Source organism: Pelodiscus sinensis, chromosome 7 (genome assembly GCF_049634645.1).
Source record: "Pelodiscus sinensis isolate JC-2024 chromosome 7, ASM4963464v1, whole genome shotgun sequence".
NCBI lineage: Eukaryota > Metazoa > Chordata > Testudines > Trionychidae > Pelodiscus > Pelodiscus sinensis.
The window spans coordinates 21,070,341-21,097,420 of NC_134717.1; the positions used below are offsets into that span (position 1 = coordinate 21,070,341).

Here is a 27,080-nt window from a genome sequence, read left to right on the forward strand (position 1 = left end):
ATTATGTACATCAGTGGTGCACAACCTTTTTCCCAGCGTGACCCTCAGGAGAATTTCGGTTGGAAAAAAAAATCACGTCCCCTTTAAATGCTGTGCACGACGCTCCGGGGAAAAAATGGCGGACAGCCCGGTGTTGCGAAGACAGTCCACGGGTTGCACACCACTGGTTTATATCACTGTAAATTCAGGGTAACACAAGCAGTTTTTTAATTGAAAGAAATTGGTCCTAAATTTTGGTTCCCAAAAAAGTTGTTCCATAACTTGATTCATCCAGTGTTCAAATTAGTTTCAGAATCTTGGTCTTAAAATAACATGCACCACCTCTTCCCTCTTGACCAAACAACAACGACAAACCTTAAGGAACACATGTTTAGCTAGTAAGTCATTCCCAGATCCTCTAAAAGTAATTAATACAGAAACCTATAAGGGCCTGATTGTTCAGTTCTCACTCATGCCATTTCAACAGCAGTTCTGATTAAGTAAAGACTGAAGGATAGGAACGCGAACAAAATAAGATGTTAATGACATGAAGACATTTTAGAAGTGAGAGACATCAGCTGTGAATTTCCTACGGCATTCAGACTCAAGGTAGTTTATTTGTTCTCTTATTGGTCACTTGTTCAGCTAAATTTGTTGCAATGGTGGTTACGTTATCAACTGTCTGCACCATCTAAAATGTGAGTTGTTTTCCAGGAGCTCCATAGATGGTTCTTCAAAACCTCAAGCATCATGCCTATGTTATTTAAATGTTATATTTTTTTATTTGTAATAATGCTCATGAAATTTAGTGGAAATGCAAAGCACATTATACTATGTTCCTGATTCTCTGCCCTGGAAAAGCAATTTTTGCCCATTAGAAACTGTCTTTAGTTGCAGCAAACATTTGTCATTTTTTATGAATGCAGAGAAAACAGAAACTTACTTTCATTTTAAGGCAGAGGAATTCCAAATTAAAAGAAGAAACTATTGTAGCAATAAAATTGATGAAATGTTGCTGAGTCCTTTGTGTTACCTGACAAGCCCAAGGAAATGGGAAGAGTCATTTTCTGAAGTAGGGAATAAATTTGCTGCTTGCCCCAGTGCAGTAGCAGGGACATCTGCGAGTCAGATAGAATTGTTTTTCAGTAGCAACAGAAAAATAGAAAAATAGAAAAATCTATTATCTACTGTGTACATGACTGGGCAGGGGACTTCACGTTATGAGAGATGTGCTGTCAGTTACTGTGTAACTTGCCTTCTGTTCTCCACAAATGGCATTGTCAGACACTCAAAAGTGTTATCAGGAGGAGTGCCTTTAAACTGTTTTAATAACAATGATACTGTTTGTTTGCTATACTTCCTCAAATATTTCTAAACAGTGCTTGGATGAATTTATTTTTTCATTTACCTTTTATTATTTAATTATTAATAATAATAATTATTATCATCTTTAAATACATTGTCTTTAGTTAAGAAGCTCATAATAAACATATGGCTTTAAAGTTAAGGCCAGGTATCTCATACTTAATTCAGTGTAATCACACAAGATGCATGACAGAAAAGAAACTGGGCAAATTCACATAAAATATTGCTTGACAACTGTGTGTATTGGACTTGTCCAAATTCTTAGCACTAGCTTGCATAAGGTAAAAGTCACTTTGATCAAACCATTAACACAGTTCTGTAAATGAATTTCTCTTTATGTGAAGTTACATTATGTACAGGATATTTTGGGTCCTACTACTTCATTGCCGATTGAAAATATTTGCTTTTGACACCAACATTTCTAGATGGATTATTTTAAATTGTATCTCACGCCTATTTCAGTTTGCTTCTTTTCATATTTATAAATCAAAGACATTTTTTAGCTCATTTGAAGACTAATACAAATTTCTCTCTTACTTTCTGGGTTTGCATGTGCATACAAAGAATGCCAAGGAACTTCAGGATATTCATTGACAATTCACCAATAGTATAATTAGGCATGGTTTCTTACTAAACAGATCTATATCTGCCACAGTGCCCAGCGAGGAACGTTTCACAGAGATCTGGGAGTTTAAGGAAGTTTAATAATGATATACAAAGGAATAAACATGAGTTTCCAAACAGAAAGTCTTCCTTTAATTAAGCTATGTAGTACAGGCAGTCCCCGGGTTACATACAAGATAGGGACTGTAAGTTTGTTCTTAAGTTGAATCTGTATGTATGTCGGAACTGGCGTCCAGATTCAGCCGCTGCTGAAACTGACCGCCAGTTCTGACTTACATACAGAATCAACTTAAGAACCCCAAGCGTCCCCAAGTCAGCTGCTGCTGAAACTGATCAGCAGCTGATTCCAGGAAGCCCGGGGCAGAACAACTCTGCCTCCAGCTTCCTGTAGTCAGCGCTGGTCAGTTTCAGCAGCGGCTAAATCAGGACGCCTGGGGCAGAGCAGCTGGGGTGCTGCTGGGTTGCTCCAGTAGCGCCGCTCCTCGGCACTACTGGACCAACCCAGCAGCACCCCATCTGCTCTGCCCCAGGAGTCCTGATTCAGCTGCTGCTGAAACTGACCAGCAGCGGCTGAATCAGGACCAGAGCAGCTGGGGTGCTCCTGGGTTGGACCAGTAGCGCCCAGAGCGGCGCTGCGGGACCAACCGGCAGCACCCCAGATGCTCTGCCACAGGTGTCCGGAGAAAAGCCTAGTCTGCTGGGGGGGGCGGGGCGTACTAGCTGCGCCACCCCCACCCCAGCAGACCAGGAAGACACGGGCGGCGGACCGAGACGCACCGCGGTCCCGCCGCCTGGGTCCTCCGCGGCTTTGCTCCCTGTCTCCCTGGTCTGCTGGAGACCAGCAGACCAGGGAGACGGGGAGCAAAGCCTCTGAGGACGCCGGCCGCGGGACAGCCGCGGGGCGTCTGGGCTGTCCTGCTGCCGGCTTCCCGCGTGGCTTTGCAAAGCCTCGGGGAAGCCGGCAGCGGAGCAGTCCAGGCGCGCCTGGGGTGCCCCGCTGCCCGAGCCCCCCCCTCGGCTTTGCAAAGCCGCGGAGCCCCCCCCCCCTCGGCTTTGCAAAGCCGTGGGAAGCCGGCAGCGGAGCAGTCCAGGCGCGCCTGGGGTGCCCCGCTACCCGAGGCCCCCCCCTCGGCTTTGCAAAGCCGCAGGGAAGCCGGCAGTGGAGCAGTCCACGCACGCCTGGGGTGCCCCGCTGCCCAAGCCCCCCCCTCGGCTTTGCAAAGCCGCGGGGAAGCCGGCAGCGGAGCAGTCCAGGCGCGCCTGGGCTGCCTTGCTGCCCGAGCCCCCCCGCAGCTTTGCAAAGCCGAGGGGGGGGCTCCGCGGCTTTGCAAAGCCAAGGGGGGGCTCGGGCAGCGGGGCACCCCAGGCGCGCCTGGACTGCTCCGCTGCTGGCTTCCCCGCGACTTTGCAAAGCTGGGGGGGGGGGCTCGGGCAGCGGGGGACCCCAGGCGCGCGCCTGGACTGCTCCGCTGCCGGCTTCCCCGTGGCTTTGCAAAGCCCCTGGGCTGCCCGAGCCCCTCCGTGGCTTTGCTCTGCGTCTTCCTCGTCTGCAGACCAGGGAGACGCAGAGAAAGCCCCAGAGTACACGGGCGGCAGGACCGCGAGGTTCCGCAGTCCGTGTACTCTGGGACAGCCCCGTTCGTATCTGCGGATCTGACATAAGTCGGATCTGCGTAAGTCGGGGACTGCCTGTAGTCAATTGCGGAAGAACTGTGTACGTTATAGTTTAGGGGTGGTGAGGCCTGCATTCCTTCCCCCCTTTCCCCTATATCTGATGAGCCAGAAGCAAGTCTTTGGTAACATACACCATTTAAGACAAGCATTGTTGCCAGCATAGCAAGAACAAGCATAAGATGAGGTTAAAGGAAAAGAATGCATAAACAACTCTGTTTACCCTAAAGTACTGATCAGGTAAACAGGGCAAAAGGACAAGAACCACCAGATCAGAACCAGATCAATAACTAACGGCTAAGCTCTACATCAGCACTAAATAGTAAGCCCTGAAAATTTCCAAACTGACAAATAAGGCAGGAAAACTGTATTTAAGGCTGCCTCAGAGCTTAGTAAATCAGACTTTGCCAATGGGCTTTGGGTAGCAGAGCCTCGGAAGCTGAGACAACCTCCCACTTCGTCAGCAGCCTACCCAGGGTCCCAGGCTTGCAGGAAGGGACGTAAGATATGCCGCTTCTTTGTTATGTTGTTCTTCCATTTATGGGGCACAGCTGTTAGCGGTCAAGAAATGAACTGTTTGGCTACGTCTACATTGACCCTTATTCCGTAACAGGGATGCTAATGTAGCACTTGGGAATAGGCAAATCCGCGGGGGATTTAAATATCCCCCGTGGGATTTGCATTTTCCTGGCTGCCGCTTTTTTCCGGCTTGTAGATAAGCCGGAGAAAAGCGCCAGTCTGGACGCGATCCTCCGGAAAATAAGCTCTTTTCTGGAGGATCTCTTATTCCCACTTTCAAGGAATAAGAGATCCTCTGGAAAAGAGCTTATTTTCCAGAGGATCACGTCCAGACTGGCTCTTTTCTCCGGCTTATCTACAAGCCGGAAAAAAGCGGCAGCCAGGAAAATGCAAATCCTGTGGGGGATATTTAAATCCCCCGTGGATTTGCCTATTCCCAAGTGCTACATTAGCATCCCTGTTACGGAATAAGGGCCAATGTAGACACAGCCTTTGTGTTTGACAGATACCTGTGTAGCGTCCTTTGTACTTTGGGAACCCAGTGTCAGACCTGAGACTTACTCTTGCCGACTACAAGCCACAACAGAAAAATGTAAGATAATATTTTCTGGAGGACCATAGTAACTAGAGTTGAAATATATTCAACCTTTAGTAGAAATGACAGAGGATTTTTGCAGAGAGTTCTGTTCATTTAAGTACTTACCACTCAACTGAACTAAAGAGGTGTTAAAGCAAACAAAAATCAAAGCATTTTGATGTAGTCTGACTAAAATACCTTTCTTTTGGCTTCAATGTGTTGTAACTTCCAACTTTCATAGTCATCAAACAAAAAAAGGCATCAACAGCTGTACTGAAATGCCAAAGATAAAATTATAATAAAAAATGTCAGTGTTTTATTAAACATCATAAAGAAGTTTAAAAAATAAAGCATACAAATATCTCTTATTTGCAGGTCACCGTTACAACTTTTAAAGTTATTTTACAGTGTATATTTCTTAAAGGAAGCCCTTTTAATTTTCTTTATGCCTATAAAAGGACAGGGCAGTTTAATAATAGCACTTTATTAAAATACTAATGATTTTGCTGGTTCCAAGCAACTATAAAATAGTTTTTAATCAGAAGAATGTATTAGTTTGGAAAAAACCCATTCATATAACTACTCAATGCTCTCCTAAGAGCTCCTAAGCTCTCCTGTGTCTGTGTCAAATGGCTGCAGGAGACAAGAGAAGATGACAAGAAAAGAATAAAAAGTGATACTCCCTACATATTTAGGTGCACATGTCCTGAAAATCAGCACTGTTTAAACGAAGGAAGTGAAGAGAACAGAAGGCCATATTTTGTTTATGTTGTTTTGTTTTTACGGGCTGCATGTGTGGATGGGAATACATTCATTAATTTATATACATTTTATACATTTCAAAGTACTACCTATTTCCCTCCTTTGCATATCTTTAAGTAATAGATTCATAGGGCTGGAAGAGACCTCAAGAGGTCATGAAATCCAGCCCCCTGCCCAAAGCAGGACTAATCCTAACTAAATCAACCCAGCCAGGGTTTTGTCAAGCTGAGACTTAAAAACCTCTAGGGTTGGAGATTCCACCACCTCCCTAGGTAACCCATTTTAGTACTTCACCACTCTCCTAGTGAAATAGTTTTTCCTAATATCCCATAGACCTTCCCCACTGCAACTTGAAACCATTGCTCCTTGTTCTGCCATCTGTCACTACTGAGAACAGTCTTTCTCCATCCTCTTTAGAATCTCCCTTCAGGAAGTTGAAGGCTGCTATCAAATCCCCCCCTCACTCTTCTCTTCTGCAGACTAAAGAAGCCCAAATCCCTCAGCCTCTCTTCCTAGGTCATGTGCTCCAGCCCCCTAATCATTTTGGTTGCCCTCCACTGGACTATCTCTAATGTGTCCATATCCTTTCTGTAATGGGGAGGTCCCAGAACTAGATGCAATACTACAGATGTGGCCTCACCAGTGCCGAATAAAGGGGAATAATCACTTCTCTAGATCTGCTGGCAATGCTCCTCCTAATGCAACCTAATATTCCACTCGCCTTCTTGGCTACAAGGGCACACTGATAACTCATATCCAGCTTCTCATCAACTGTAATCCCCAGGTCCTTTCCCACCGAACTGCTACTTAGCCGTTTGATCCCCAGCCTGTAACAATGCTTGGGATTCTTCCGTCCCATGTGCAGGACTCTACACTTGTCCTTGTTGAACCACATCAGATTTCTTTTGGTCCAATCCTCTAATCTGTCTAAGTCACTCTGGATCCTATCCTTGCCCTCCAGTGTATCTACCTCTCGTCCTAGCTTAGTGTCATCTGCAAACTTGCTGAGGGTGCAATCCATCCCCTCATCCAGGTCATTAATAAAGATGTTGAACAAAACTAGCCTAGAACTGATCTTTAGGGTACTTTGCTAGAAACCAACCACCAACCTGAAATCGAGCTGTTGATCACTACAAGTTGGGCCTAACAATCTAGCCAGCTTTCTATCCATTTTACAGTCCATTTATCCAATCCATACTTTCTTAACTTGCTGGCAAGAATATTGTGGAAGACCATATCAAAAGCTTTGCTAAAGTCAAGGTATGTCACAGCCACCGACTTTCCATATCCACAGAACCAGTTACCTCATCATAGAAGCTAATCAGATTGGTCAGGCATGACTTCCTTCATTTCCCTCTCCACTCTCATGAATGCCATAAATGACATTCCAGGTAAATTTCAAGGTCTTTTTTTTCTTTATCCTCCTTCTTCCTGGATTTAATCCTACCTCAGAGTGCTGGGATACACTAGACTATCTTCTGATGTCCCTTCCATCTCTACATTTCTATGATCCACCTACTATTTTGTCATAGTCTGTAACTCCCTCCTCTTGGGTTTGCTCTTCTTCTGAGGTTTTCTTCATTGTGCTCAGCTTCCTATTTCTCCAATCATTCAGCATCTCTATATGTGTCTGTCTCTCCTCACCATTGCCTTAATTGCTTGTGTCCCTTAGTTCCTACTCTCCATTCCCACTTCTTCTGTCTTCACCTCTTAACCCTGGAACTTATCCATTCTCATTGCTTCAGCTACTACATGTATGCTGAGAGATCCCAGCTGTATCTTCAATCTTATGTCCATGCTCACACCTCCATCTTGCTCTCTGACTTCTCCTTCTTGACCTCCTGCTGGCAACTCGAACCATAAAGGCAAAACCAAATTCCTCATTTACTCATTATTGCTAATAATTCCCCCATCATCCATCTTAAAAATGGCTTCATTTTCACCTGTTCTTAATCCTTATCCCCTGACAGCATCAGTTGTCAGATCTGTTCAGATGTTAATATGGCCTTCATCACCGTGACACTAATTACCAGTTGCTTCAGCCTTTACAAATGTCTCTAAATCCTTTTAGAGTGTTCAGAATCTAACACTTGGAAGACTGCAGCACCCTACTAGCCAGACTCATCACTTCCCTCATTCCTCCCCTACAAAACCCTCTATTAAGCCTTTTCTTAAGTGTCTATTGCTCACATTCACATTTAATTCAGGCTTGTTTTACTTACCCTTAATAGTCTACCCAACTTCACCCCTGCCTACCTCTCCACTCTTCTTTTCAGTGTCCTTCCCCTTGTTTCCTTCACTCTGAACAAGCATTCTTCCTAATTCAGTTGTAATTTATTTCCCATTCTGGACTATATGTCTTCTTCCATGCTACTATTTAAGCTTGGAACAGTCTTAGAACAGTTCTTAGGAACTAGGGATTAGATCAATATATTTAGGTACCTAATATCCATTGATTTAAGTAGAAGATAAACCTCAAAAGAGCTGTGAGCAGGAGAGCCTAGGTAACCAACTGCTGCATTTAAATTTTTCCTTAAAATTCATTCTCTCTCAGGACTCTATAACACATAATAAGAGAAAGTTATAATATACACTATTATGAATAGATATAAATAAGTAAACCAATATAGGCGTATACACATTATATTTGGACACATATAATTATGCATATTGAAATGTTTAAAAAAGCCAGATAACTAATGTATATAATCTTCTCAGCATGGAAAATAACCTATACCTCCCAAGAACAATGATTTCGTACCATCCTTTTCTAGTCTTCCCCAATGACCTTTAGGGAATGACTTATGCCCTGAAGTATGAGTGAGTATATCCTTTTATTTTTTTTAAGGATCTATTATCCATATAGCGGCGAGGAGTCCTGTGGCACCTTATAGACTAACTGAAGTGTTGGAGCATAAGCTTTTGCTCCAACACTTCAGTTAGTCTATAAGGTGCCACAGGACTCCTCGCCGCTTTTGCAGATTCAGACTAACACGGCTACCCCTCTGATACTATTATCCATATAAATGATCCGATTGTTTTTCAAGTACTACTAAGCTCCTGACATCTATACCTTGTGGCAGAGTACATAGTTTAATCAAATAAATAATTAATCATAATATCTAGCTCTTATATAGTTCTTTTCATCCAAAGCACTTTACAAATATTGATGAGTTTCCTTAACTGCTAGAAAAAACAGCTAGAAAAAAACAAAAATCCAGAGAGGTTAAGCAACTTTTTGAAGGAGGGTTTCAAATTAGGGTCATGGGTCTACCTAGGAAAGCCACTGGTGAGCTATCAGACACTTTGTTTATCTAAGGGTGTGTCTAGACTACAGGGTTTTGTCGACAAAAGTGGACTTTTGTCGACAAAACTATACCTGCATCTACACTACCGCTGAGTTCTGTCAACATAACGTCGACAGAACTCAGCAGTTTTGTCGATGGCGGTAAACCTCATTTGATGAGGAATAATGCCTTTTGTCAACAGTTTTGTTGACAGAAGGCGTTATTGCATCTACACCGTCCTTTGCGTCTACACTGTCATGTCAACAAAGTGGCTTGCTTTGTCGACAGAACTGGATGTAGTCTAGACACTCTTTGTTGACAAAAACTTTGTCAACAGTATCTGTCGACAAAACTTCTGTCGACAAAAGCCTGTAGTCTAGACGTACTCTGTGTCTATAAGCACTCCCACTGGCTATGGTTCACCATTTCCAGCCAAGTGGAACTGCAGGGAGCAGTAGCCCACCAACAACTTACCAAGGCAGGCTCTTAACCCAACTTTGAAAACCTCTAGCAGACCAGAAGCAGAGCTGGAAACAGAATTCATATCTTTGGTGTCCCGGTCCAGTGTTCTATCCAAGAGGCCACACTTTTTTCACCAATCATATTTGTTTCACACAAAACAAACAAAAGAGAAGAGGATGAATAGCAACAGTGACATCTATTGTTTGTGTTTCTCACCAGAAAAAGAAAGGCGTCCCGTTACTATTATTTATCCAGTCCAGGAGCTGGTGGCAAGAACAGCTAAAGCTCTCATTATGATGAAGCTGAAAAGGTAATGTACTATTGTAAAACATTTTTCCCCATTTTTCCTGTGTTTAAAATTTATTTTCTAGTAGGACTGTTCTCATTTTTTCCCCAAAAATACATCCATCTCTGACATATTTGAACTGTACTCATAATATATGGTGCTTAATTTTTTTCCTTTGGTGGGTGTCTTGTAACACAATCCCACAGCTATTGTGTATAATGTATTGTATTTTGGAAAGCAATAGAAATAGAAGATAAATAGAAGTCCTGCCTTAAGACATGGTAAAATAATTATTTTCATTTTTATTAATATTTCCTCTTCTGTTGTTTGCTTGCAAGCACTAACTTTTCTGGCTGCAATTTAGAAAAGATATGCAGGAGTAATCTAATTATGGAAGATATTTCTGGTGGTGAAAATGCTTTTCTCACTACCAAATCTATACATTCAGTACAAGTAATGTATGAATTCTAAATACAAGGAATTTGATTGTGTGATATTAGAGCCTTTCACTTCTAGTTTGAAAGTTCAAATCTTGCATCACTCTGTAGTGAATGAAGGCTTTGACACTTTAAGCATCACATGTGAATGAGTTGGTGATCCCAGTCCATTTCCAAGTGCACAGATGACCACATCATAAAAACGACTATCACTCACATCCTTGTTAGCCATGTCACCAATGAAGCAAATAATTTTAAGGGCGGAAAGATTCAACTACTCTCTCACTCACTCACTCACGGTGGGTACGTCTACACTACAGCGCTAGTTCGAACTAACTTAGTTCGAATTAGTTAATTCGAACTAAGCTAGTTCGAACTAACGCATCTAGAACTAAAAACTAGTTCGAACTAGCGTTTTGCTAGTTCGAACTAGTAAGTCCACATTGAGTGGACTCTGAACAGGGCTTAATGATGGCTGGAAGCAGTGCCGGCAGGGCATAAAAGGAGGACTTAGAGCATGGAGATACTGTCTCAGGCTAGCCGAGGGCTGCGCTTAAAGGGTCCCGACCCCCACCCCGGACACACAGTTCTAAGGGGTGCCCCGCTTGCAAAGAAGTTCTGGCTTGGAGTGCCCTGAGTGCCCACACTGGGCACATCACACCACTCGGCCATCAGCCCGGCTGCACTTGCCGCAGGCTGCCATCTGGGGAGAGGGAGTAATTGGGGGGCTGCAGGAGAGCTTCCACCCCCAGAAGCCCGCAGAGCCAGCCCAGTCCTCCCCATCGGGGGCTCGTACCCCATTCCTCCCTCACCTCCTTCCACTTGCCCTTCCCTAGCCCCCCTTCTTATTGATGTACAAAATAAAGATAACGTTTCTTCCAACATTGACTCTGTCTTTATTGAAAAAAACTGGGGGAGACTGGGAAAAGGAGGTGGGAGAGGGGAAGAGAAAGGCTGGGAGAGGGGAGGGCAATTAACATGATCAGGGGTTGGGAACAGGTCCCAGATGAAGAGAGGCTACAGAGACTGGGACTGTTCAGCTTAGAAAAGAGGAGACGGAGGGGGGACAGGATAGAGGTCTCTAAAAGCAGGGGTTGGGTGGAGAGGGTGCATTCAGAAAAGTTCTTCATGAGTTCCCATAAAGAAGGACTAGAGGACACCAAAGGAAAGGAATGGGTAGCAGGCTTCAAAGTAGTAACAGAAAGTTGTTGTTGTTGACAAAGCAAATAGTTAACCTGTGGAACTCCTTGCTGCAGGAGGCTGTGAAGGCTACAACTAGAACAGAGTTTAAAGGGAAGTGAGATCAAGTGATGGAGGTTGGGTCCATGGAGTCCTATTAGCCAGAGGGTAGGAGTGGTATCCCTGCCCAAAGTTTGTGGAAGGCTGGAGAGGGATGGCACGAGACAAATGGCTTGGTCATTGTCTTCGGTCCATCCCCTCCAGGGTCCCTAGGGTTGGCCGCTGTTGGCAGACAGGCTACTGGGCTAGATGGACCTTTGGTCTGACCCAGGACGGCCATTGTAAGCTCAGGGCTCAGTGTCGGGGGTCTCAGTGGACCCCCTTGATTTTCATGCACACCTGGTCCTGGGTGGCCAGGCTGGCAGCTCTCCTGCCCTAGACGGCCACTTTCCTGTGCCTAGTGCGGAGATCGTGGACGAGGTCCACGATGTCCGCACTAGCCCAGGAAGGTGCCCGCCTCTTGCAGTCCAGGGGAAGCTCCCGGGAGCCGCCAGCCTGGTCCCGGCAAGAGGGGGTGGGCTGGGGGGCATCGGGTGGGTGGCTCTGTGCCGTGCCAGGTGCAGGGTCTGCTAGCTGGGTGCTGGCAGGCTTGCACCTGGCACGGGCACCGTAGCCAGCCCGTGCCCCTTTAAGGGGTCCGGGGCCGGGAGGGGGGCATAGAGTTTCCCTGGTGTTGGCCAGAGTGGCCACCAGGGAAACCTGGGGAGGGCTAGCCTCCCACTAGTTCGAACTAAAGGGCTACACAGCCCTTAGTTCGAACTAGCTAGTTCGAACTAGGCGTTAGTCCTCGTAAAATGAGGTTTACCTAGTTCGAACTAAGCGCTCCGCTAGTTCGATTCAAATTCGAACTAGCGGAGCGCTAGTGTAGCGCATAGGAAAGTTAGTTCGAACTAACGTCCGTTAGTTCGAACTAACTTTCTAGTGTAGACATACCCAGAGAACCTTCTCTCAATCAGGAAGGAAACACTTTGGCTGGACAGAGAATGTTTCTATCAGTCTTTTGCCTGGTGCTGCAAATCAGTCGAGGACTTCTGGTACATAGTCCAACAATTAAAACTCACACCACAAAAATAAACAGGAGGAAAGTTTAAGCTAGACATTAAGTCCCTGGTTCTGTACCATGAGCGTCTATGGGAGTTTTGCTATTTATAAGTGTAAGTTATGCTGCTCAGGGTCAGGATCCTGTGTCTTGCAGTTCCAAGCACATTATCTGCACTTAATAGTAATAAATTCGAGAGTTAGGTATTTGCTACGATTGGAACACAGACTATCAGAGAAAATACACTGAGGTTCTCAGTAAACATGAATTTCTTAGAGGACCACGTATGTAATATTTTAGAGTAGTTTTCATATTTCAATATAAAATTCTGTGTTTTGTAATCATATGTACAAGGTACATACATATTGGCTGCTTTTATATGGTAACAGGCACACTTTTATGTTCCCCATCACGTGGTGCTCAATTTATAATACACTTCCACATATCGGCACCATTTATTAGTCATTATTATTTTTAAACTACAGGTTGGACCTCTCAAAACTGGGACTCCCTTATCTGGCAACATCCGGGGTCAGCAGGACCATAGGTGTTCTTGGACCAGTGAGCCCCGGCTGGGAGCCCCAGAGGCAAGAGCACTGGTGACTTAGAACCCAGCATCTCTGGGACTGCTCCAGAACCCTGGTAGCACAGCAGGGTCCCCAGCAGCCTCAGTACAAGGGTTAAGGACATGGCAACCACAGCAGACCTGATAGTTGGGCTGGGGCCAGAGATGTGGCAGTTATGGCAGCCCCAGTAGCGGGGCTGGGGCAGTCTGGGCTACTAGGGCCACAGCAGCCCAGCAGGGGGCATGGTGGGGGCTGGCGGCGGAAAGGGAAGGTGGTCTGGGGTGCCAGTAGCAGGGGACCTCTTCTGGTCTGGCAAATTCCTTGTTTGGGACCGTTCGGGTCCTGAGGGTGCTAGACCAGGGAGGTCCAACCTGTACTACTTTGATACTGAAATAATTAAAATATATATTTAAAATATTTGCTTGAAAAAAGGAGAGAAGATAAAAAGGTAAGGATTGGAAGAGATTAAAATGTAAGTAATACTAGTATTTTAATTATGAGTTTGCCTGCTGCACTTCTATATACCTCTACAACCACAGAATAACAGGATGAAGGATATTGAAAGGGTGCTATTTAGTAACTGAGATGTATATTAACTTATCTAACATGATATATTAAAATAATACTGTAAAATCAAGTACGAGAAATGACTCAATGAAAATCTATAAAAATACAACTGTATGAACATAAGAATTGAATTGTATCTGCCATAAAATAAGTAGATAGGCAGGCCATTTGGCTAATTTTAAGCTGGAAAAATCTTGTTTTGGGGAATGTTTGTCACTGTCTAATACCAAATGTAATTTTGTCTAGTATCATGCTGGTTAATCATTTGATTTTGTCCAGTATCATTGTCCAAAATCATAAGAGCATGCTGCTCTTCCTCTACTGGCATGACATCACAGAGTGAGTGCCAGGTCATCCCAGTGAAGGGAGACTAGCACACTATGAAAGATGGTACCTCCATGAGGTTTGATTGCATATGCAAGGTCACATCAAGGAGAGCTTTTCATTCAGGCTGGGGCTTGCCTATGCCTCTCTAGAAGACCTGCATGTCTGGTATTATGGATATGTGTCAGTGGCCACCCTATGGAAAAAAAGTCAATGAATAGTTAAAAGGGCAGGCTAGCACTTACATAGATGAAAAGAACAAATTCACGTCCCTTCGCCAGAGTCTGCCACTTAAAAAGCCCATAGCTAGGAATCATTCAAATTCTAGAAAGGATTAAAAAATGGTCATGGCAAGAAATTCATCTTCCAATTTTAGGTTTTTGCTCCAATTTCAGCCTTAGAAGAATGACTTTCCCTTATGACCTATGGAATGCTGCCAAGATATGACCTGCATGAGTCATTTACACCTGTCCTGTTTCTTTCCCAACCACCTTTTTTCTTTTTTGCTTCCTGATGAGAGGGAAAGAGTATTATTTATATATTTGTAAAGAAATTGCCAATGGATCAGCGGTCTGCTACGACAGATACTCCAAACATTTTAGTAAGGCAATCTAACAATTGCTTTTTGTCTTTTTGGGGAGTGCCTTTGCTCCTCTTCCTCCTCTCTCTCTCCTTACAAGCCTGACTCCTCAGCTTCACTTGTATTGTTCTCACTCCTGGTCCCTCCAACAGCCCCAGCCAACCTGTCTCCATGGCCAGGTCACAGTTACTACCCGGCTACTGAGTGCCCACTGAGCTGCTCAAACCCAGCTGCTCACAAGAACTGAGAGTGTGGGTAGGGGGAATACACTTTTGAGGACTGCATGACCTACCTAGATCCTTCTGACTGTGGATCCACCATTTGGGACAGGACTGGCACACACATTTTTTGAGTGATTGTAGACTGAGCTAACAGCAAAATGCAGAAAATGCCCAGTCTGGAAAGAGTCTATTTTCCTGTCACTACCTAATAGATGAACATTCCTTGTAGAACACATTAGTGGTAGTGGCCTCTTTTCCCAGAATCTTGACATGAAATTTTAGACAGGTGTGACACCACCACACGGGGCATGGAGAGGAACTTAGTACTGTGGACATAAGGCTCCCTCACAAACCTGTTGCTACACAATATTGGTATTATATGGGGTTGCAGGCTGAAGTTGGTTTCAAGGTCATGTAATTGATCCCCCCAAGTTCTTTAGGGTTATTTAAGAATACAAGGACTATTGACTGCCAAGTAACAATGCATTTGAAGATACAATATGAGGTTAGATCTTTAATACAGTTAGGAGTATGTGCTATAATAAGCGGTGATGAACTTCATCTCTTGCAATGCCCCAGTATGAATTCTGCAGGACAGTGAATTCAGCTTGAGGCTCCATTTACTGTTCTGATAAATTTATCCACTGAAGGATTCCACTAAATGAGCCGAGGGGTGCCACTCAGCCAGAAACAGGAAGTCCTAGAAGCCAAAATGGGGACAGTGACCCGTGAATGGATCTTCTGGGATTTGAAGATTCCAAGTGCTGAACCCTTTCCAAGTGCTGAAACCTTCTTCCTTCCATTAGGAGGAAGAGAACCCCCTTTCTCACTGCCTATGCAATCATTTGGGGGGAGTGTCTCTGCAAAGGAAACTTTAGAATATTCTTCCCTACTAAGTCTCCTACCTCCCATGTCTTGCATTAGAGGACACAAACTGGGTCTATTGCATTATTATGATTAATAGACTACCGTATAGTATTATTAATACAGTGAAGCATTTTGGGGTTGTGACCACACCGAGGGGTGCGATCACTCCCTATCAACAGGAAGGGGGGGGGTCAGCGAACCCCGTCGCTTGATTCTGGTCAGCTGGTCTCAGAGTCTAGTCTGTATTGATGTCTTTGGGTGCGATCACCCCGCTCTACCGAGTCTGGGGGATCCGCAAACCCAGGGGTTGCCTGCTCCACTGTGTGGAGCTCTTCCCCGCGGTCTCACCTGGAGACTCCCTCTCACCAGTGCTGGAGTGACTCTAGGCTTCCTACGGTGGCGGGTGAGGAGGGGGACCAGAGCCCACCCTCTCCACCAGGTCCCAGCCCGGGGCCCTAAGCACAGGGGTCAATTTGCTCCCTGTGCGATAGACATAGGATGCACTCCCGAAACACGTCTACCCACGGACGCCAAAAGGGTCCTGCCCTGGGCTGCTTCCTCCCCCCCATGTATCCCGCCATCCTCCCCATGGGGCCCCCAGAGCTTACCGTGCTTTGGTCGTCCAGCAGAGGAGGCATCTGCTCTCTGCAGCAAGTTCCAGGGCCGTCAATAGCCCGCATCTGTGGGGGCCCTCAGTCTCTGGGGGTTTGTGTCGGGGCACTGGACTCCCTGGGGGGTGGCGTTACCCTACTCCCGACCCCAAGCCTCTCTGGAGCCGGTCTCAGGAACTGTCCTACTCCGCGCTGCTGGCGGGCCCTTTTTAAATGGCCTGCTGGAGGTGACGTGCTCCCAGTGCACTGCCCCTCCTGTGTCGGCTCTCGCTCCTCCACCCCGTTTGGACCATCAGCTCCGGCGTTCGTCCTCGGCAGATGCATGCCGGGAGCTGGGCTAGCCGTGGCTCAGCTTCTCAGCCGCAGGGGAAGCCCCCGCGACTGATGCCCGCCGTGCGCCGGCTCGCTGCCTCCCCAAGCTCCTCTCTGTTCTCCGCCGTGTGGGCTGCCTTCAGCCCATCACAGGGGTACAGTAAAGGATTATGGGTATGAAAGATGTTCTACAAAATTAGGTTGCATTGTATATGGTACAAGTGAGCCCACAGTTGGAGAACTGCAAACACTTCTGGGTTATGTTTATGTGGAAGGCAAAAAAGTACAAGGGTGGGAGTAAAATTTTTTTGAGGAATAATGGGATAGATCTGAGCAAAGGAAAAGGCAGTAGGGCTAGTTCAGCTAGTAGAATTGAGAGAAGCCTTATTTTTGAAAAATATGTCATACTCTCTTGAAATCCAGTATTGACAGGAGGGATGAAAAAGACAACATGAAAAATAAATACCCTATTTTTAATGTGTAAAATTAAGAAACATGATCTTAAAAGTATAGAACATCCACACAATATACATGTACAATATACATGACTTCGGTGTATAGAACACTCATAAAATATAAAAAAGTTAATACTCTCTTCCAATAAATGATACATGACAGAATTAGATTTAAACAACTATCAAAGCCACAGGAATCCTTCAGAGACTAAGTGCAAACAACATGAGACTTTTCTACTCCTTAATTCTTTGCCAAATTGAGGGCCTTTGATATGATGACAGTGAAAAATGAGAAAGGTCAAGAAAAGAAAGATATTTGTGCTCAGAAGGGAGATTTGTTAACAAATATGATATTCTGCTATGGCAGTTTTGTTCCCAACAGATCAGTATATTTTAAGGAAAATACTTCAATTCTGATGTTTTTGACAGACAAGATTATTTAATAACCAGTTTGGAATTCAACTAGCAAATCCAGCACAGAACATATAAGCAAACGTAGTTGAAAAGGCTGCTGTTAGTCCATTTGAAAACCTTCAGCTTTTTCTTGCCAGAATTACCAAACAAATCAGTTTAAATACAACTTCTTTCACTAATGTCTTTTTGAAACATCACTGCAGTCAGACTGAGTCAAGTTTACCATCTGTTGCAAATAGAAATACAGCTATATTCAGGAATTATATTATACAGCTTCCTTTGCAAAGTTTACATGCAAGCTGTTCTTGTCAAAATTAAACCCATTGTGATGATGCATCTTAATATTCAATCAGGCTTTAAGTAAAGAGTAACAAAAGTCCACATATGGATGACAAGCTGTTTCTTCAGTAAATATTTTCCTATTTATTGAGCAGAGGCTTATGGCTGTTTAGGACATATTACACCAGTCGTTTTATACTTATCTACCTGCAGACTAATAAAACAATAACTGGGATAAAACAGCCACTCCAAAAACCTCATTGAAATTTATACCTTATACAACAGTTCCTCCATGCTCAATATTACATCTACTTCATCACTTTACTTAAAAAACATTTTTGTGCTTGGTTATAAGATATAAGGTTTTTAGTGCCCAGTATTTTAACTATGCTTTTCCTCTTCAAATTATTCTAACTGTGTTTATGCAATAAACATGGAAATGCAGACTGGTTATATATTTTTTCTGACTCATCATAAGAGAACATGAGAGTCTGGATGCTTGGTTCTTCCCCTAAACACATTAGTGATGATGTTCCAATTCCGCTACAGACCAGGGAGCAATATGTAGAAAGATGGTTGTGACATTTCTTGTCTTTATATTCAAAACATGGGTAGAATTTACTGGAGAAGACTTTGAAAGAATTAATGACCAAGTTATTTTTTCTATTTTTCCACAATTTTAAAGTCACAAAAACACAGATAAGTTATTGTTTAAATGGTTCAATAATAATTACTCGTTACAACTGACGGAAGCCTAATCCATGTACGTTTTGCCTATAAATATTATTGTTGTATTCATGTTTACAACAAAATAACAGCTGAACAAATAACGGAAAATACCATGTCTGAAAACACCGGAAAGAAATTATCATTTACTCTCCTGGGGTATGTCTACACTACAACATTAATTCGAACTAACTTAGTTCAAATTAGTTAATTCGAACTAAGCTAATTCTAACTAACGGATCCAGACTAAAAAACTAGTTTGAATTAGCGTTTTGCTAATTCGAACTAGCATGTCCACATTAAGTGGACCCTGAACCGGGCTTAAGGATGGCCAGAAGCAGTGCCGGCAGGGCATCAGAGGAGGACTTAGAGCGTGGAGATACTGTCTCAGGCTAGCCGAGGGCTGTGCTTAAAGGGACCCAATCCCCACCCCAGACAGACAGTTCCCAGGGGTGCCCCGCTTGCAAAGCAGTCCTGGCTTAGATTGCCCGGAGTACTCACACTGGGCACATCACAGCACTCGGCCATCAGACCGGCTGCACTTGCCGCAGGCTGCCATCTGGGGAGAGGAGTCAATTGGGGGGCTGCAGGAGAGCTTCCACCCCAAGGAGCCCACAGAGCCAGCCCAGTCCTCCCCATCGGGGGCTCGTGCCCCATTCCTCCCTCACCTCCTTCCACTTACCCTTCCCTAGCCCCTCTTCTTGATGTACAAAAAAAAGATAACGTGTCTTCCAAAATGGAATCTGTCTTTATTGAACAAAACCTGGGGAGACTGGGAAAAGGAGGTGGGAGAGGGGAGGGCAACTAAAATGATCAGGGGTTGGGAACAGGTCCCATATGAAGAGAGGCTAAAGAGACTGGGACTTTTCAGCTTAGAAAAGAGGAGACAGAGGGGGACAGGATAGAGGTCTCTAAAAGCAGGAGTTGGGTGGAGAGGGTGCATACAGAAAAGTTCTTCATTAGTTCCCATAAAGAAGGACTAGAGGACACCAAAGGAAAGGAATGGGTAGCAGGCTTCAAACTAGTAACAGAAAGTTGTTCTTCACAAAGCAAAGAGTCAACATGTGGAACTCCTTGCTGCAGGAGGCTGTGAAGGCTAGAACTAGAACAGAGTTTAAAGGGAAGTGAGATCAAGTCATTGAGGTTGGGTCCATGGAGTGGTATTAGCCAGAGGGTAGGAGTGGTGTCCCTGCCCAAGGTTTGTGGAAGGCTGGAGAGGGATGGCACGAGACAAATGGTTTGGTCACTATCTTCGGTCCATCCCCTCCAGGGTCCCTAGTGTTGGCCACTGTCGGCAGACAGGCTATTGGGCTAGATGGACCTTTGGTCTGACCCAGCACGGCCATTGTAAGCTCAGGGTCGAGGGTCTCAGTGGACCACCTTGATTCTCTTACACACCTGCTCCTGGGTGGCCAGGCTGGCAGCTCTCCTGCCCTAGACGGCCACTTTCCTGTGCCTAGTGTGGAGATCGTGGACGAGGTCCACGATGTCTGCACTAGCCCAGGCGGGTGCCCACCTCTTGCGGTCCCGGGCAAGCTCCCGGGAGCCGCCAGCCTGGTCCCGGGAAGAGGGGGAGGGCTGGGGGGCATTGGGTGGGTGGCTCGATCCGTGCCAGGTGCAGGGTCTGCTGGCTGGGTGCTGGCAGGCTTGCACCTGGCACGGGCACCGTAGCCAGCCCGTGCCCCTTTAAGGGGTCCGGGGCCAGGAGGGGGGCAGACGAATTTCCCTGGTGTTGGCCAGAGTGGCCACCAGGGAAAGCTGGTGAGGGCTAGCCTCCCACTAGTTCGAATTAAGGGGCTACACAGCCCTTAATTCGAACTAGCTAGTTCGAACTAGGCTTAATCCTCGTAAAATGAGGTTTTCCTAGTTTGAACTAAGCGCTCCGCCAGTTCGATTTAAATTCGAACTAGGAGAGCGCTAGTGTAGTGCCTATTAAAGTTAATTTGAACTAATGTCTGTTAGTTTGAATTAACTTTGTAGTGTAGATATACCCCTGGAGATCAGTAGCATTGAGAAAGTTTCGTGGTCCATTTAAGGTTTAAATAAGGTATATGTGTTGCCTGAAAAAGCACAAGCACTGAAAAATAAAACAAATGTTTTAGATGTTTTTGCATGCAAGTATGCACTGTATAATTTAACAAGCATGTTACATGAACAATACTCTTACCCTGATGTTGGATCAACAGCTATTGCCTTAGGGTTATGAAGATCAAGATCAATCAGTGTAATGCACACAGTTCCGTTGTGATTACACACAAAGATTCTGTCACTGACATGATCCACAAAGTAAAAATTTCCAGTGAGCCAGTCGATTGCCATTTGTTGTACATCTGCCAAAGGAAAAAATGAGATTATTAAATCAAAAGTGCAAATGCAATATGAATAACTGAATTGTTGGCTACTCCATCAAAACAGATGATGTAAAGGGTTCAAGATGTTGTTATGATTGGAATATATACAATGACTTTCTTTTATTCCTCTGGCATATAATAAGCAATTCAGTTTTCTAGTCAAATACTGACAATGATGAATGACTTAGTATCTGTCTTCATAGCTTTGTTCTCTTTTAAGTAGGGAAGACCCAAGTACAACTACAAAGATTACAGACTTTCACATATATGAGTTTGCCTGGCCCAGCTGAAATAAACTCATATATCTGAAAGTCTGTAATCTTTGTAGTTGTTCTTGGGTCTTCCCTACTTAAAAGAGAACAAAGCTATGAAGACAGATACTAAGTCATTCATCATTGTCAGTATTTTAAACTGGGACACTACCTTAGTCTTAGTGTTATGCCCAAAAGCAACTTCAACATGTGGGGGTTCTTTTATGAAATATCATAAGAAACAGATACGGGTATGAATTGACAGTATTTGAGGTCCCAGTGGAGCAGCTAGTTTCAGAAAAAAATCAACAGTTTTCTACAAATAGACTTGTAGAGATTAATAAGTCTGGGACTTTTCAACTTAGAAAGGAGATGACTAATGGGGGATATGATAGAGGTCTGTAAAATCATAACTGGTGTGGCAAAAGTGAATAAAGCAAAGTTATTCACTTCTTCCCATAACAGAAAAACTAAGGGTCACCACATTAAATTAATAGGTAGCAGGTCAAAACAAATAAAAGGAAGTATTTCTTCACACAATGTACAGTCAACCTGTGGAAGTCCTTGCCAGAGGATGTTTCTAAGTCCAAGACTGTAATAAGATTAAAAAAAGAACTAGACAAATTTATGGAGGGTAGATCCATCAAAATCTGCTAGCCTGGGTGGCCAGGAATAGTGTTCAAAGCCTCTCCTTTTCAGAAACTGGAAATGGACGACAAGGGAGGGATCACTTGATAACCTATTCTGTTCATTCCCTCTGGGGCACCTGGTATTGACTACTGTTGGAAGGTAGGATACTGAGCTAGTTGGTTCTTTAGTCTGACACAATATGTCCATTTTTATGATGGCTACTTAAAAATAGAAGAGATTACAAACACAACCATGTCTCTTCTTCTATAGTTTATTTAAAACTGATTTAACCTACATGCTGTAAACCTATATGTAAAATCCCACAAGTAAGTTTCAAAAGGATGAAAAAAAAATCTATTGGGTACAAAAGAATATTTATGTATTATAAATGAAATTTCCTTAATAAGATTCTGAAAAATGTGAACTAGAGACTTTCTGGTTTTGTTGCCAGAATGAATTACATTGGGGGTGGGGGGGAAGGGAAACGAGTGGAGGACAAATTCAGACAAGGGTTAATAATGGGATAGTTCTTTGTTTATGACACTTTTTATTGACACTGGCCCAGACACTAGGAGTTCTCTCTCTCATTAAGAAGGAGATAGTTAATTCAAATTTTGTTACATTTTAAAAACAGTAATTATATAATTTTTCTTCTGATGTAATCCTGGCAAGAATTTTCAGATTTTTGTTTTTAAGTTTGTGAATCTCCCTTTATAAAGACAGTTAAAACTGCAAGAACAGCCACATTGAGTCAGACCTATGGTTCATCTAGCCTAATCTCCTGTCTTCCAACAGTGGCTAAAGCCAGGTACTTCAGAAAGAATGTACAGAATAGGTCATCATAAAGTAATCCATCCCTTGTGGTCCATTCCCAACTTCTAGGAAAACAGAGGCTAGAGATTCTCAGAGTATAGAGTTGCATCCTTGACTATCTTGGCTAATAGCCATAGATTAACCTATCCTCCATTAACTTAGTTTTTTGAACTCTATAATAATAATTTTGGCCTTTACAATATCTCCTGACAACAGGTTGCACATCTGATTATTACATAATATCAAGAAGTACTTCCATTGTGTCTTTAGAACATGCTGCTTATTGATTTCATTGAGTGACCCCTAGTTCTTATATTATATGAAGGAATAAATAGCATGTCCTTATTCACTTTTTCCATACCAGTCAAGATTTTATAATAATATCTATAAGATTCCCTCTTAGAATTTCTTTTCCAAAGTGAAATGTGCCATTGTTTTTAATCTCTCCTCATATGGAAGCTGTTCCATACTCACAATCATTTTTGTTGTCCTTCTTTGAACTTTTTCTAATTCCATTATATATTTTTGAGATGGTGCAACCAGCTCTTCATGCAATATTCAAGAAGTGAGCATACTATGGATTTATACAAAGGAATTGTGATATATTCTATCTTATCTATTCCTTTCCTAATGGTTCTTCATACTCTGTTAGCTTTTTTGAGTGCTGCTGCACATAGAGCAGATGTTTTCGAAGTACTATCCACAATGACTTCAAAATCCCTTTCTTGGGTAGTAACAGCTAATTTACAATTTACAGTTGTCTCTATTCTGTTAGGCCATACAGTAGGAACATGAAAAAGCTCTTGTAATAAAGACTCTTTTATTGCCACTGAAATTAATGTTTCTGAGCCTTCTATTGCTGTTGGCCATCTTGTGAAAAATGTAATGTCATTTATGACATTGTCAGCATGGAATCCCTCTGTAAAACAGAGTTTGTAATCAGATTGTAATTAGATTGTAATCTGTTTACACAGCAAAGTCATAATGATAAAATAATTTCAGTTTCTTTCAATATTTTAAATTTAATATTTAAATGTAAGAATGTATTACAAAAATAAATTATAATTTTAAAATTGATTTGGAATGCCGTATACTGGGTACACATAGTTTGTAGCAGGAGTGGCATCCTGTCCAGCAAGAAAGTTGTCAAAAAAAATACAGGCCAGAAAAAGCAATTGTAATTAAAATTGAATTTCATAATAAAATAAAGTTTTCTCTCTTGTCTGTCCCTGCAGATTCTGGGTTAAACTGCAGTGAGTAGAGTTTTCCTTGAAACAGGTTTTCAATTGTTCACCACACTGAATCACTTATGGTGCCAGGGCATGCAATATGAACTTGATTAAGAAAGACAAATTGAAGACAATTTGAGTTTATGGCAATAAGTGGAGTTTTCTGATATACTTAAGAGACATAAAGAAACTTGTATTGTCTTTTTAGGACAGAATATATTCAATAATTTATTCAATAATACAGCAGAAACAAACATTAGCTCTATTCCATTAGAGCTATCACATTACACAGTTCACCATTATCACACTCTCTTTCCTCCTACTACTTATTTTCCTTTTAATTCAAATCTGATATTATACCTTTCTTCTTACAGGTACAAGTATTAGAGAAACAAAGGAATTATCATGTGAAAACAGAGGATTGTTCCATTTAGTCCACTACCCTGTCTCCAATAGTTGCCAACGACAGATGCGCTATTAGGGGTAGGCCTAAACATCCATCAGGTAGATATTATACACTGGGGAAAGGAAGGGGCTCCTTACCCCATGTATGAGATAGCAAATGCAATGGTGAAGATTGGTGAAATGTTCATTCTTCTGAATTCAATGACAGAAATCTCTGTCTTCAATGGGGTAAGGCTTTCACCCAATAGATTGAGATTATAGCCTTTATGTAAAATCTTCAAAAGTCATTAAATTTCATTTTCAGAAGTGAGTTTTAGATATGTAGAAGTTTAAGTCCCAATTGCTAGAAATGAAAATTAGGATCCTAAGTCAATTCTGAAATAGAATTTATGCTCCTAAATCATTGAACCACTGAAAATGTTACCCTTTATAATTTTATATTCACTAATGTAATTACTAGTATTATATACTTATATAATTACTTAATGCATTTTAAGGTATTTATGAGATTTTTCCAGGTAAGTTGGATAATGCGTAAAGAAGTTGATATTTTCCCCTGAATTAAAATAGCTTTTACATAATACCTGCATATATCTCAAAAGTATGACTAATGCAGATAGTCAAAACATCCAAGAAATGAAAAAAAAAAAAAAAAAAAAAAACCCTGACGTATCATTCATGGAAATGTTTTGATAAGTTTTCCTTTTTTCCCTTCAGCTCTACTCATTCACATTTCTCAATGATAACCATTTTATATTGACGGTTAGAGGTTTAAAAAACATAAGTAATTGTAGAGAATTCCACATCAAAAGAAATAGTCACAGGTGAGGCAGTTTGGGAATCAAAAAGGTCTCAAGGAACTTTTTTTTTTCTACTCTGTTTGACATTCAGAAGAAAAAACATTGAGGTTGTGCCTAGACTGGCAAGTTTTTCTGCAAAATCATCTGATTTTGCGGAAAAACTTGCCAGCTGTCTACACTGGCTGCTTGAATTTCCGGAAAAGCACTGACGATCTCATGTAAAATCATCAGTGCTTTTCCGGAAATACTATGCTGCTCCTGTTCGGGCAAAAGTCTTTTTCTGAAAGACTTTTTTGCAAAAGGGCCAGTGTAGACAGCATAGTACTGTTTTCCTCAAAAAAGACCCAATCGCAAAAATGGCGATCAAGGCTTTTTTGCAGAAAACCGCGTCTAGATTGGCCACAGACGCTTTTCCGCAAAAAGTACTTTTGCGGAAAAGCATCTTGCCAATCTAGACGCGAATTTTTCCAAAAATGCTTTTAACAGAAAACTTTTCCATTAAAAGCATTTTCGGAAAATCATGTCAGCGTAGACGTAGCCTGAATGTTCTTATTTACCTGCCCTTCCTTCCATAATACGGAACCCTTGTGAGTAACTGTAGAGGCTAGTTGCAAATGACATACGTAACAGGTTGGCAGGTTAACGGACTCTCCAAAGAAATACAGGGCTTCTCTGTGTGGAAACCCTATATGTCCACAGACATGCAGTGTAATTATTGCAGATGCCGGCAGTTGATCTTGTCAGCAGATCTCAGCACTAACCAGAATATAAAGGAGAAGCTGTGTGTGGAAAAAGGGTGATTCATGGAAACTCTGCAGTGAGGTCCTAGAAACATCTAGTTTTTAGGAAACAGCTTATGCAAAGGTTTGCATTTTGTTATTTAAATTACTTTACATCACATTTCGAGTGGTCAGTGATAGATGGGAGAGCCTGTACAAGGGCAGGCTTTCTGCAGAGCTCATGGCATATCACAGTTTTGACAGAAAGGCTCACTTCATTTATTGCTGGGGTAGGAAATAAAATGTTCCCTTAATATAAATAAACTCTAATTGTAGACACATAGCCTGAAATGTCTGAAGAAGAAAAAAGGGACAGTTAATCTTTGCCCTCACATCTGTTGGCTTCTTCACTGGTGTCTCATTACCTGCCTGCTACCGCTCTCCAGTTGCTGCACTCTTTTCCCTGTAAGTGCCAAAGGAACCCTTTTCTTTCACTTACCATGAGGCTTCGTTTCTCTGAGGAGGAGTCTATTGCTGTCTGCATAAGGACTAGAAGAAGTTGTTCTTTTTCAGCTACTGCAGTAAGGGCTATCAGCTACCTGGAGCAGCCGAAAACAGGTGGACACCTTAGAGAAAGTCATCAGCTGCATTTGCCAGCCCTATTCAATTCAGTAGTGAAGGTGAGATAAATCTGGGATGTCATGGTAACTGCCCTTGCACCTAAGCTTGCTCTCTCCACCATCTCTCCTCGCCTAAGGCCTCTCAGTTTGGAGTCAGAGAAAGAGAGGGATAGGAGGTGAAGAGCAGGTACTGTTGGACACTAGGCTGCTAGAGCCAGTTCTTGGCTCTTGAACCAAGAATCCATTACAATAGTGATGCATTTGGCGAGCCTGAAAAAACGGTGCCATCGTGGGGAAGCTGGTTATTGTTGGAGGAACAATATGTATGTGGGATCGAGAGTAGGAAGAAAGAGGTACAAAACAAGCCTGTATTCATATTGTAACAAATATGTTACTCTCTCAGGACACATAATCACATAGTATCAATAGGGGAGAAAAAAATCAGAAGAGGCATATGCACACACGCTTCCTCAAATTGCTGCTGTAGGAAAAGAGGTAGAAATCTCCCAGCGTGCAACGCCTCCTCTATGCTGAACTATACACCTTCTAATATAAACCCTCTGGGTCATTATATTAGTTCCCATCTAATAGCAACCTGGAAATTCAATGCACCTTAGCAACTGCATTTAATAGCTACAAACCATATGTTGTGTATTTTGTGTTTTGAAGGATCAGTTGCTCTTTTTGTCTACTTTTTTTGTGTGTGCTGCATGCTCTGCTTGTAAATTATAACAGGTAAATAGCTCATAAGAAAAAAAAAAGGTTGTAATGAATTTCCAAAGTTCATCTAACTCAAAAGAGTGCATTCCACACTTTATTAAGTACTTCAAAAAAGCCATCTAACTAGTAGATGCATTTTTTATGATTCAGGCTTTTAATCACTTCAATTTTGTTATCATCAAAAAACTAAAGTCACATTAAACCATTTTAAATCTGCAGCCCTATAGTTAACATACAAGTTGCCAGCAGTATACTTTTTAGGACTGCTGTTTTGTTTTTAACTATATGTTTGAATATACTTTGTAGTAAAGAAGTTACTAAGTAGCTTCCACAGCAGGGGTGGGAAATAACTCAAGGGCAGTTCACCAGCATT

General features: G+C 42.7%; 1 protein-coding gene across 1 annotated transcript in view; it reads right to left on the minus strand.

Annotated features, from left to right (window-relative positions):
* The window catches only part of LRP1B (LDL receptor related protein 1B), a 1,349,043-nt gene that overhangs the window by 677,650 nt on the left and 644,313 nt on the right, over positions 1–27,080 (minus strand). The window contains exon 9 of the mRNA XM_075933312.1: positions 20,337–20,499. Coding sequence (XP_075789427.1) covers positions 20,337–20,499 — 163 coding nt within the window. The remainder of the gene's footprint in view (positions 1–20,336; positions 20,500–27,080) is intronic.